Source organism: Pyrgilauda ruficollis, unplaced genomic scaffold, assembly GCF_017590135.1.
Source record: "Pyrgilauda ruficollis isolate IOZ18807 unplaced genomic scaffold, ASM1759013v1 scaffold11, whole genome shotgun sequence".
In the NCBI taxonomy this organism is placed as follows: domain Eukaryota; kingdom Metazoa; phylum Chordata; class Aves; order Passeriformes; family Passeridae; genus Pyrgilauda; species Pyrgilauda ruficollis.
Window position 1 is genome coordinate 9,762,307 of NW_024509210.1, and position 13,511 is coordinate 9,775,817.

Below are 13,511 nucleotides of genomic sequence, written 5' to 3' on the forward strand. Positions count from 1 at the left end.
TCTTGATTGGTTTCTCTTACACACACACTCTGTCTTACTGACTTTTTAGTTGTCTGGGAATTGCTATGCACGCAATCTGATTTCAACATAAAAATGCTATTTCTTTGTAAAAATATTGTTTTTAAAATAGTGATGTGTAATGTATTCCTATAGTTATAGACTGATGGAAATAATGATAGTAAATTTGCCATTTTTAAGAGAAAAAGTGTGATTTCTCTGTTTTCCTGCATGAGGTTTTTGAAATTAGAGTGGAGATAGGGAGCATTATTACTATAAAAGATTTTACGTCATTAAGATTTACCAAATTTAATCAGGCATATACAGTCTACTTTATCCAGGTTATCAGATCTCTTGCCCATGATCTGTTATATTTCACTAAGCAACATGGGAGCTTGGAGGACTGAGATATTTCAGACCTGCCTGTGTCTTTGACAGCCTGAAAGAGAAGGACATGTGCACTGCAACTGCCAGCAGAAACCTCAGTGAGGTTTTTCCCCCTTAGCTTTCAGCCTATTTGTCTCCTTCCACTACTTCCTATATAAATTAACACTTTCTGGTGGGATAAACCTGTTATTAGGGAAATAAATTTAAAACAATTTGAAAAATACCTGTCAAGGTTCCTTGAACAATTAAATATGGAAGAGCATTTCAAAGGTATTTAACATTTTGTATATTACCTGTGTTGATTTAATTGATCACTGTCATTGTGATATGCTGTTACAATTTGAATTATTCTGTTACTACAACTTTGTTTTCTTTTACTGCAGGTTTAAGATTTTTAAGAGCCCTTAGACTGATACAGTTTTCAGAAATCTTGCAGTTTCTGAATATTCTTAAAACAAGGTAAGACTTTTTCTTACATGCTGATTTAGTTGCATTGGTGACAGAATGTAAATGGCTTTGGTTTGGGGCCCTAATGACGTATGATTTTCTTTTCTGGAAAAACCCCCCACTTGTTATCTGTTCTTTAAACCTTTTTCTGCTGATGAATGATTTGTCAGGACAGCATCTTTTGCTATGTGATCATTTTAATTGATGCATTGTTATATTTGAAATACCAAGCAAGGTTATGTGTTGATAAATTAAAAGCAGAATTAATTACATAGCTCTGTACAGACTAAACATTGCTTCTTTTCATATAGTCAGTTCATGTTCTGCTGTCTTGAAAAACCTGAAATCAAAATTCATTCAAAAGAATACAGTTAAAAAGTATTTTGAGTAATTCTCATTATGGCTCTTCCAGTTTTTTTGAACTGAGGATCTTTTTTCACATCAAAAACATTAAATTTACACTGAGCTATCTTTATATTGTGTTCATTATCCTTAGAATATCTTCCATATAATAATTAAAATACTCCAATTAACCTTCTGGCTTGCTGGTTCTTTGGCCTATTAATACATCAATATTGTGCAGGAAAAGCACAATTTTGGACAAAAGATCATTTTGAAGGAAATAAAGAGAAACCATCCCATGCCTTGCAGTTGAAGACACATTGTTTTTCATTGTTCTCTAAAGTGCTCCGGGGGAAGTATTGAACCCAGTTTCCAATAATTACTGCAAAATCAATTCCATTTTGAAAACTTGCTCTCTCTGCACCAGTTGTTATACATGTGTGAGGGCTTTATATGCAGGTAAATCCATTTCTTGCTGTGATAATTTGTAGCAATGGGAAAATAGGTGCTGAAATTTGTAAATATTCACAGTAAACAGCTGTTTCTTCAACCCTTAACCTTGAAACTATTCTCTGTACTGTAAAGCTCTCACACTATCTGTCTTTAGTTGTGTTACTGGAAGGAAGCCAATTCTGGTCAAACAAAGACATCAAAGAATGTAAGGTGAAGTCCCATAGCTCAGAATTCTCAGTATGGGAAAGGAGAATAGGATTTAATATGCAGAACAGCCTTGCCATGGCAGTCAGAAATGGCAGTCAGAAATGGCAGTCAGTGGAGAAGCCCCATAAACTCAAAGATTTTGGAGAAAAGCTAATAGTCCCTTCAGTAGTGGGGGATTTGTGAAATTCCAGATCCATAAATGTGCATTAATCACATTCAAGGTACTCAGAGCTGGTATATTTATGATTGACCTGTTCATTGAAATAGCCTTTCTCTGGTGCAGAATTTACTCTCTTATTAAATATCATAATCTCTGTGATAATTTATACGCCTGTCAAAATATCTATAAACCTCAAATGATGATTAGTGAAAGCCTGTAAAGCAAAACTTTCTTTTATGACTGTTTCAGTTTAGTCAGTTAATTCATCCTTAGCAGTTCATCACTAATACCATTTATTTAACTGAAAAATTGTCACTGCCCCAAAACAGTTTTTTATGTCTCTCCCAGTTCCTGGTAATGCAACAGAAAGTCATGTCTGCTCTCTTTATTGTCTTACTTAATAACCTGAAATGACCTGAATAATTTGGAATGTCAGCAATGTTCACAAAACTTTTTTTTTTTAATGGATGTTTCAAATTAAAACAAATTAACAGAATGCAATTTGTTTTAGAAGAGTTTCTAGTTACACCTGACATAAATTTAATTGTGTAAGTGCTTGGGGTTTCTTTTAATGCCTTGCATGAGTTTAGCTTTTAGAAAGAACAAGCTAGAAAATTAATTTATTATTGCTACTGCTACCTTCAATGAGAAATTTTCATATTTTCAGTGTGTTCTGAAGTACCATCAGAACTGCAGTTCATGTGCTGCACACACATTTTCCATTAGAGTACCAGAATACTCTTTAATTGACAGCTTCTGGTTCTGAATTATTTTGTTTCCTAAAAAAATAAAGCGCTGATCCGTTGTGATAGATGGATAATCTTTAAAAATTTTTACAAGCTAGAGCAGTAAAACTAGTAGTCTCAACAAATCTAGTATTATTTAAATAAAATTTGCTTCCCTTAATTCAATCAATGATTTCAATTACATACTGTGGCCTTAGACCTTTGTTATTACTTTAAAGTCTTATATGGTATTGTATGCTTTTGGCCCACTACTGCAACATTATTTTGCTCAGGAACGGTTAAAAATCTTCAAGAAGTAAGATATTTTAGCATTTTTTGCAATCCACTTCTAAAGTTTTATTGAAATTTTTGACATTTTAGGAATTTTGTGAGCATAAAGACCAAGAGTCAATGAACAGAACTTGAATTGTTGAATTGGGATAGAAAATTCAATGTATCATACTAGCTCTGAAATTATAGTAGGGGGAGAAAAAGTACTTTTTATTGTTTAAAAATTCAGCAAAAGAAAAGAGTTCTCTGTGTGAGGTGATATGTATTTATATGAGGAATGTATGGAACTAATTTGACCTAGGCATTTCAGTGCATTTGGCATTAATAATACAAAACAACTGAGAAGATGAGAAACTGATATGGTGTACTGGGTATTGCTGTGTTTTTAATATTTTTTGAAATTGCAGAGAAATTTTCTCCTCCTTTGCTCTTTTCTCCAGTAAAGAAAAACATTTACTGTAACCTGTAAATGAAAATTACTGCTAGAATTATTGACTGAGGTATGAGGATTAAAGGAATATATATTATTTACACAGTGAGCAGAAGTGCCATTCCAAAAACTGGAATACAGTGAAAAAAGCTGCACAGTGCAAAACCAGAGGCAGTAAGGAGACTAGCAGAGTGTTAGGTGGTTATTAGAATATCTGAAAAAAAAAAGCTAAATGTATTTGAAAAGATCCTGTAAGACAAAACAAAATTTTACAGTGGCACTTTAAAATACTGTACTCTGCCAAGGACCCCTTTGTTTCTCTTATTTGAAATTAAATTTATTTTATTCAAGAATTTTTGTTCCCATGTTTTATGAAATCGAATTCTACAGTTTTCAGTTGAAAAATTTCTCTCCTTCATTGTTTTCTAATATTTTTCAAAAAATCTGCAGGGGCTTAGGCAGGGCTCACAGTAAGGGATTTTGCACAGATGTTGGAAAGAGCTTAAAGAGGGAGAAAATGTTTATGACTAATCCTTCATCTATATTTAGACTCTGGCAGAAACACAGGGAGTATTTCATAGAGGACAGACAAGGCACAGTGTTTAATAAATCTTCAAAAATAAAATGTACCAAACAAGTCATGTAAATAGTTACTGTTAATGGGTATTCCAGTGATATGAAGAGACCAACAGACACGTAATTTTTTTATCAGGAACATCTCGTGTTCTAAGCTCAGGTGAAGGAAGATACTCAGCCTTTCATAATGGAGCTTTGCATCAGCATCACTCCTAGGATTTTGTTTAATCTAGGAACCCATTGGTTAGAGTCCTGTTCTGTAAATGAATGTTACCACTAAGAAAATAGGGACTTTAATCAACCATAGTTTAAGAAAGAGAGAAATAGGGAATATATGTTGGTGCTGGTGAACACTAATGACAAGACTGCTGATATACTATTTTATTTTTGAGTACTGTATTCATTTCATTATCTATCATATTACCCAGTCATATTCTATTTCTTGCACTCCCATATGTCTATTAACTGTAACTTTAAAAAAAATCTTTTAAGGAGCTGTTCTGGTTAATTTTACAGGTTATTTTGTTCAGAAAAGAATGCATTTTTATTGCCCTTAAAGTGGTTATAAACAGAAACATCAATTCTACCACAAATTACTACTGCTAACACTGATAGTGAATTTTTCTCAATTTTTATATTTTTTTATATATTGCTTGAAGGGTAATTGTGGGATCTTTTCTGAGGTGTTACACCTTCTTATAAATATTTTCAAAAGCAAGAATGTGTAAGATTGTTTAAACACAGTCATACATGGACAGCACTTCCTCGTGTTTCTGTTGACTATCCTTCTTAGGACAGTGACTTTTCTGAGAAGAGAGGGGAGCAAGTTTTATTTGCATTTCTTCTAGAAGACTTTACGCATGGTATTTTCCTGCTGAACTGAGTGAGGTCCATGTTTCAAAATCCCTTCTGGCTAGAATAGGGCAAATAATACTTAGTGAGACTAAAAAGCATTTGCAGATTTTTTGGTAGGTTTAAAGAATACTTTTTTCTTCTTTTAGAGAAAAATGTGAGTGTGAAGTATGAAATACTCTAATTTCATGTGAATTTTCCCTAAATAAGTCCATAGGAGTTCATGCAAGCAGAATAATATGGAAAATACTTAGGATTTTGCACAGGAACTCTGAAATACCTTAGTTCTTTCATCTGGGAATCATATTTTCTTATGTATTTTTAATGTATTTATATGTGAATAATTCTGAGTGTATAGCAGTGAAAAATGAAGAAGTGAGTGTACTGAGAGGCAGGCAGATTATCTGTGAAAGAGCATTATTTTTTTCTATTAGTTTGTTTTTGACTACTGATGTACCTAAGGTTTCTGTTTGTCTTTCTCCTCTCATACATTGGGACTTTCTTTTCAAGCTGTCTAAATTATGAAAATGTGAACTGTCCAAAGGAAAAATAATACATATTATACATAAACTTTCGAATAAGTTTTTTAGGAAATCTTTCTTTTGGGAAGTAATCATCAGCTTCTTCAATCTAAAGTTTGTAGTTGTATACAAGTACTTATAAAATATATGTGACAAATTCTAGTCTAAACTCCTATTTGCTTTGTTTATTTCCAGTAATTCCATCAAGCTAGTGAATCTGTGCTCTATATTTATCAGCACGTGGCTGACAGCAGCTGGGTTCATACATTTGGTGAGTGCATTTCCAAACACTTCACTGACTTTTCCTGCTGCACCGTGGGCTCCGAGCTGCTTTCCTGCTGCTCTCGGCAGTGCCGGACAGAGTGCAATAAAGGGCGCTCCGCTCTGTCCGCGTCCCCGCGCTCGGGCCGGCTCTGCGCGGGGCGCGCCAGGGGCGCGGGGAGCGCTGCGCGCCAGGGGGCGCTGCTGGCCCGGCAGCGCCCCGAGCGTGCGGCCCGTGCGGGCCCTGCCGCCGGCGCCGCTGGGAAACTGCGCCCGGCTGTGCGGGATTGATCCCAACTCCTGCTTTTCTTGCCGTGTCAGTCGCTTACTGCGCCCAGCTATGCGGGATTGCATCCCAACTCCTGCTTTTCTTGCGGTATCGGTCGTTCAATGCTCGCCCTTAAAATGATGTACAGAGATTTTGAGTGTTTTAATTATGTATTTTCTATTTTTGAACAAACAGAGTACAACACCCCTTAAATGTTACATCAAGACCAAGGGAATGTTATTTTCTAGGACTTGGAATTTTTTCCTTTTGTTTTTCAATAAAAGCTTTTCTATTCTACTCTAGGAATACTCAGACTTCAACTTTTTCCTATGGAACAAATTTTAGATGGCACACTTCTTTGCCACTGAAAAATTTATAATTTTGTCTTAACAGTGGCTGGCTTTTTTGAAAAAAGTATTAGCATTCCACTAAAGGTGCTAGTAATGCTTTCAATGGCTTCATAATATTTCAAAACAAAAACACTGAGGAGTATAATTGCATTAAAAGTAAGATTTACTCTGAAAATATTCTGAACACATTTTTATTAAATGAACTTACCAAACTACATGAGTAAGTTACATTATTTTGTGGTGCCTGGAAAAGATACTTCCCATAAATGATCTGAGTAGCAGGGCTGTATATATTGGCAAAAGTACTGCAGGGCTCTATTTGGCACAGGGTCAGGTTCTGTATTTGATGAAAATAAATCACAGGAAAGGATTCAGTGTTCATATTATGTGCCAAATTATATATCTATATACATGCACAGGCACGTGCATATATGGGTAGAGTTAATTCGGGGTTAATTAGAGTCAGTTATAATTAATATAATTCATTACATGTTTTCTTGTACATTGTAGGTGGAGAACTCAGGGGATCCATGGGAAAATTTCCAAAATAATCAACCGCTGACATACTGGGAATGTGTTTATTTGCTGATGGTTACAATGTCCACCGTTGGCTATGGAGATGTTTATGCAAAAACAACCCTTGGTCGCCTTTTCATGGTCTTCTTCATCCTTGGGGGATTGGTAAAAATTCTTCTTTATATTCTTCTTAATACTCCAGTTACCTTAAAACTTAATCCTGTATATCTCAATGTTGTAATTAAAGAAACACTAATATCTGGATTAGTGAACTAAAATTAATTATAAAACATTAAAGTATGTTTAATATGCATTTTTTTCCTGTAGATAGATATTTCGGCAGAGCTTGTCAAATTAGTCCAGAATTAGAATTTTTCTAATCCATTGAAATGAGTAATGCATGTGAATACATGAAGTGCCTTAATATTTCAACATCTAATGTTATTTGTAGTCCTTTACTTCTTAGTGACTGATTGTAGAGCATTTTTGGGGGTTGCTATTGATATTTAAAGGCACTTTGCGGTTTCAGAAGTCCTACCCACCCTTCTGTGTTCCTTCCCAGAATTCCAACAAACACTGTGGCTTTGGACTGCCTTAAAGAGCAGCTTGCCTGATCCAGATGATGGCAAATCACATTCTATTTAATTTCAAGCTTCCTTTCATGTCATGTAGTACAATTGTAGCTCACAGTTTATCACATGACCATAACTGGTATCCTTTTGTATCAGCAATTTCTCGTGTTCTTTATCCTATATGTAAATAGCACCCAAGTTACTATTTGTCTTGCCAACTTTTCCATTATTTGTTAGTGCTAGTAATATTATTACACTTGTTGCAATGTTCTATAAACTAGCCAAGTTTATTTTAGTATTTACCCTGTGCAAGGTAAATGCTATGCGGATGTAATGTGTATTGTGCCCACACACACACATGCATATTGTTACTTTACCCCATCCATTGGTTTCACATATACATACATCTCACAGAGGTGGTATGTATATAAACAATGTTATGAATGCCATATATTAGACACACACAGATGTGTATGAGCGTTACATATATGCATTCTCATCTGTTTATTGGCATGTGAAGACAAAGATCATGTCAAATGGCAGTAGCTCTTTGAAGTATCCAGCCACAAGGAAGCTGTTTGTTGGACAAAACATGGCAGAATAAGTTTTATTTTCTCCTCAAAACCTTTTTTCTATCACATGTTATTCCAATACTTCTAAACCCAAGAACTTTTGGAAACGTTTTTTTGGGTGGCGGTGGGGTGATTTTTTTGTTTCTTGATGGGGAAATAACCCCTGATTTAATCTTGTTTTTGTCTTCTTTTAAATTTTTACAATGGGGGGAAGAGTGTGTTTTAAAACAGAAATGTAACAGTAATGATAATACTTGGTTTTGGTTTTTTTTGAGTGGGGCTTGGATAGGTTTTTTCCCCCTCCCCTCTTCACGAAGAAATAGACATAACTGTTTTTTGTGGTTAGACACCAGTTTGAAGTAATTTTGTTCTTGTTTTGTTTTACATGTCCATTTTTCCTCTTTTGACCATTTTCTTTATTTATAAGGTGTGTACCTTTTCTAAAACCAACTTTTACATTGAACCCTCTTGTTTTGTTTGATAAGAAATTTTTTATTTTTTAAACATTTTCTTTTTAAACAACTGCATAGATCTAATTCTTTTGCATTTTCAGATCTTAAAAATATATATCTTCTGAAAATATTCATCATCCCCCTTTCTTTGGCCTCTCTTTTTAGTCTTTTCTTCTGTCTCCTATCTTCTTCTTAGGCCATGTTTGCCAGCTACGTCCCTGAAATCATAGAGTTAATAGGAAACCGCAAGAAATATGGTGGTTCCTATAGTGCGGTTAGTGGAAGAAAGTAAGTATCCCAAGAGGCTCTGCTGCCTCTGCTGCAGTAGAACACTCTCTGCATGCCATTTTCTTTTTTTTTTTTTGTGTTTTTGTTTCATGCATGTAGGCAATGTTTGCTCGCTACGTGCCAGAAATTGCTGCTCTCATCCTTAATCGGAAGAAATACGGCGGAACTTTTAACTCAACCCGAGGCAGAAAGTAAGTCCAAAAAGACCAGGTGTGGTTGTGGGACTCTAAAGAGCCCCTGAAGGTGGTAACAGCTGACTCACAGCTTACAAGGCTGTGTTCTTTGACATCAGATGTTACCACTGGAGAGTTGTCACACTATAATTAGAGACCTGGGCTGTGCTATGGTACAAGTCACAACATTTTGTCCCTATGTCAAGAGAACTTGGATACCACTCAGACTACACTGATACATCCTGTAAAAACTGCTGCTGTTACATATGCAGTTCACTTCTGCAGCGAGGGTGAATTGTCACTTCACCATTTTGGGCATCAGAATTATCATGTTTGTCTCTTAACTAAGTGACAATGATAATTTGCATGATTTTCAGACAACTTCAGAAAACTTTGTTTTACTGGATGCAAAATAGGAGATACATATTTACCAGTTTGTTTGGTTGGACTGACTATATAAGAAGTCTAATAGCCCTGTTTCTCAATGTTCAACCAGCAGAGTCAGATCTCATGCAGCTTTTTCTGACTTTCCATGGATATTGCAAACTCTCATGAGTTTAGAATCTGTGACCAGGGATTTTAAAGCAGTTCTCTTCCCTGTATCACATTAAGTGTATCTGAAGAAGAGTAAGCAGTAGCCTTAACAAACAGTATGGTAAAAAACCAAACCTACTATTTTTACCTGGTGGCAAATGTTAAATTTTATTGGACCACATTACCTCATTACATTTCTCTTGAAAGCCTGCTTGTTTTTTTGACCAAGTTAAAACTAGCTCCTTCTGGCATTCCCAGCTCCTGGTTGTGCTGGGATAAAGCCTTTACTGAACTAGATATCCTCAGCAAAATAGAGACATACAGCACAATATCACCTTTAGTGTTGCCATCCTTCATTTCATTACATGCCATTGTGACATCCACTGGTAGAGTATATTTGCCCTGAAAGTCTAGTCATATGGAGTCCTTTTCATATGATATAAATTAAAGTACTGCAATAAATTTATCTAATGAATTGTCCCTCTTCTTACTTTAAGAAGATAATTTTTACTAGGTTCCTTTCAAATCATTACCCATGCAACATTCTGTTGAAGTGGATTATGATTTTATCAAGTTATTTCTCTGTGCAGCAGAAAGAGTGTACCTGTCTCACAGAGCTAATTCTAGAGCATTTTGTATCACTGTGAAGATAAATAAAAGTTTTAAAATTAGATATAACTTATACTGTTTTTTCCTCAATAATACTCAAGCAATTAGAGAACTTCAATATGTGCATTTATTGAGATACCCTCAGATGTCCAAGGTAAACTGTAAACACTGATGTTGAAAGCTTGCATCACTTACCTAGACAAACTAAATGCCTTGATTTGTTTCTGGGAATGAGTAGTATTCTTAATTTCCCAAAATATTTGTCACAGACGCCAGGACAATTTCATATTTATATTCATACTTGTTTTCTCAAAGAGAGGTTTTCCAAACTCAGAACGTATCCCTCTGTTTTCAAAGCTCTAAAGGAGTTATAGCAGAGGGTAATATGGTTAAAACCTGTTTTGCACAGAGTTTGTCCCTTCCCTTCTACATTGTCACTAGTACCCGGCATTGCTCAGATGTCTCTAAATTTGGACCTGATCTTCAGTCAGAAACCCACATCCTGAAAAACTCAACTTCAGATTACAGGCTTCTGCTAGCTTTGGGGCGTGCTTAATTTTTATTTTTTCACTTTTCGTTTTTGTCTTTCTTTATATGCATTGTCTATTTGTTTTTATCTCACTCTGTCGTCAGTGCTTTTTTTGCTGATCTCTACTGCTCATATAATTTGTCGCTTGAAACTCATCTCTGTCATCAGCATACAAACTGTTCAATTTACTTTATGCATTGTTTTCTGGTTCAATTATTAATTACTAAGTAGTTTAAAGATGTCCTGCTCATGTGGGTCTTTCATCAGAGAATCTAAGCTTGGGAACTGCACAGTAAAAAGCCATTAGGACCCCTTGTTTGATGTTGCTTTTGCAGTCAGTAGAACAAGATTGATGAAATGTTATGTTTGGCCAAAATTGAAGTTTTCATTTGGAATTCAGTGTTGAGAGAATGGATTGTCAGAACCAATAAGTTTTCCTTTGCTTGGGATATGGGCATGTGGTAGTAATTAGCAGTATAAGGTCTTTAGTTGAGCAACCAAGCATAGATTCTGGCAGCAAAAATAATGAGAAACTACAGTTGTTCTATTTCTTATGTCAGAAAGTTTCCAGATTAAATACATTTCCAATATGAAAACAGCTGAATTTTGGTGAAAGATATAGTTTCAGCCCTTGAAACAGCAAATGTGTGTACTTTTTAACTCTGTACAAAATGGATAAATGCATGGAATCTGCTTTGCTTCATCTGTATATATGTTTATACATTGTCGTGGTTTAACCCCAGCTAGTAACCATGCCAGGAAACAGCACAATGTGTTGCCTCCTAAACTCAGTGTGTGTAATAACATGATTATTAAACATTTAATCAGAAATTAAAACCAGAGTATGATTAGGTATGTTTTGAGTTTTGCACTAAGTGACTTTAATACTATGGAGAGCCTTGCTGCAGAATGGTTACTATAAAGGAGCTAGAATGTATGCATAAGAATTATTGATACAAACTTCACTAACTAAAGAAGAGAAATAACAAACACGTCACATTTGAGCTCACATTTCATTTTGCTTTTCAGCCAATAAAGTCCCCAGAGGATCATAAACTATATAGGATTCATTTTGCATAATAAAGAACCTTATTTTTGTTTTAGATGAGACCCATACATAGAAACTTTGGAAATAAAAGTAGTTTGAAGACAGTTATCACTGGTTAAACTTACTAGATAATAGGTTCATTTAGTTGTGAAAGTCCACAGGGAATTTTTTAGATTTAAAATGGAGTTCTAATTTCTGCTTTGTAATTTTATTGTAAGGTGACTTCTGAGAAACAGGAATATCTTAATAGTTTTTGATTGAAGTTTCGTCTTCAGCTATTAAATAAACAGCAGTACTTACTGTTGCATTTATACCAACATGTCTTTACCAATATATCTATACAAAATTTATTCTGTGTTTACTAATTTACTTTTCAGTCAAGATTGTGCTTGTTCCATTTCCGTATTTGCGTGTGCATACAATCAGACTGGATTTTAATTCTCTGAAATATTTTGCAGTTGAAGATACTAATTTATTGTAAATCAGTGTGCATGAAGCTCTAGAAAGCATATGAAAAGAACATTTGTAAACTGATGAACTCAGCCTGATTTTTTCGGTCTTTACATTGAATTAATGACTTCTAATTCCATGGACTAAATTATTTTGTCTTTTTTGTGCAATACTGCTATCAAGTCTGATGCAAAGTCTTTATGAGGGCAGAAAGTAGAACACAGCTTCGCATGAGTAGGTATGGCAGAGAGAGCAATGACCTGGCTGAGCAAGGAGGTTGGGCCACAGGAACCACTGTGGTCCCCTCCAACCTGACCCATTCTGTGATTCTGGCTGTGTTTATATAAGCTGCTTGCTTTGTCAGCATAGTACAGGTTTATGCTAGACTTCATTGCAGATTCAAAAGATGTAAAAATAAATTATCCAGAGGCATTATTGTAGTTAATATGTAAGATTAAAAAAGCATTTTAATGAAATCACAGCCCTTTACTGTATAAGGTATTAGAACCTCCTGTTTCTCTTCACTCATGATCTGCTTTGCTTCCCAGAGATTTCTACAGATTTCTTAAATTTACAAGCCATAAATTACCAAATCATCAACATATCAACAGGAATAATCATCTGTTAGAAATTCCTTCCAGAAGGAAACATGGGATTCAATAACTAAACTTCACAGAGGAAAATAAAAACTGTAGACAGATAGATATGGTAAACAGAAAGACAAACAGATAATTTAAGTTGACAGGTCATATTGGACTCATTAGACATATGAATTTCATTACAAATTAGAAAAAAGAAAAGTTAAGGCTTAACCAAAGAAAAGGTCCATTTGCTGCAGTAATGAGAGGCATAGCTCCAAAGAAAGTGACATTAAATTCTTATATTAAATAATTTGATGCAAGATGTAAGATATTATTTTTTCAGTGGGATGAGAATGTAATAAGAGAATGTGACATGGATTACATTATGGTCCCAGGGGTGTCTCTATTTCCCATCTGCTTGCCATTCTTCTAATCCCACTTTTTCAAATGAAATTTCACTTAGTGATAAAGAAAATCTGATGAGTGTTAAATAGACTGACAGATAGAAGAAATAGGAGAAACTTCTTTATTTTCCAATTTTGTGTGTATATGAAACTATATCCATTCTTTTGAAAGTAAGAAGGGAAATGTGGGAAGTGACATATAAGAACATCATGACTTTAAAATGTGTATTTGAGATATCATACCATGTTCCATTCCTACAATTATAGCACTTCTTTTATATTTTCAATTGAAGTTTTAAAAGTTCCTTTTCTCTGCTTAAACTTTGAAAAAAACCTTTTGGATTTGGCATCAAATAGCAGTAGTTGCTGTTCAAATTTTGACCCAAGAAAGACTGAATCTGGTTTATGCATCTGCTGATCTACCATATTCTACAAACTGTACAGTACATGGCATTCCAGGCTGTGTAATGTGAGATGGCAGAAGTGATTAATTGTTCAGCAAGTTTTAGAGACTTC

At 34.9% G+C, this 13,511-nt stretch overlaps 1 protein-coding gene across 21 annotated transcripts in view; it reads left to right on the plus strand.

The window, feature by feature from the left end:
- KCNMA1 (potassium calcium-activated channel subfamily M alpha 1) overlaps positions 1 to 13,511 on the plus strand; it is a 426,636-nt gene that overhangs the window by 272,077 nt on the left and 141,048 nt on the right. For all 21 annotated transcript variants that reach the window (XM_041475751.1, XM_041475740.1, XM_041475717.1 and 18 more), the window contains 4 exons: positions 768 to 843; positions 5,584 to 5,659; positions 6,778 to 6,948; positions 8,576 to 8,667. In XM_041475751.1, the coding sequence (XP_041331685.1) occupies positions 768 to 843; positions 5,584 to 5,659; positions 6,778 to 6,948; positions 8,576 to 8,667 (415 nt within the window). The remainder of the gene's footprint in view (positions 1 to 767; positions 844 to 5,583; positions 5,660 to 6,777; positions 6,949 to 8,575; positions 8,668 to 13,511) is intronic.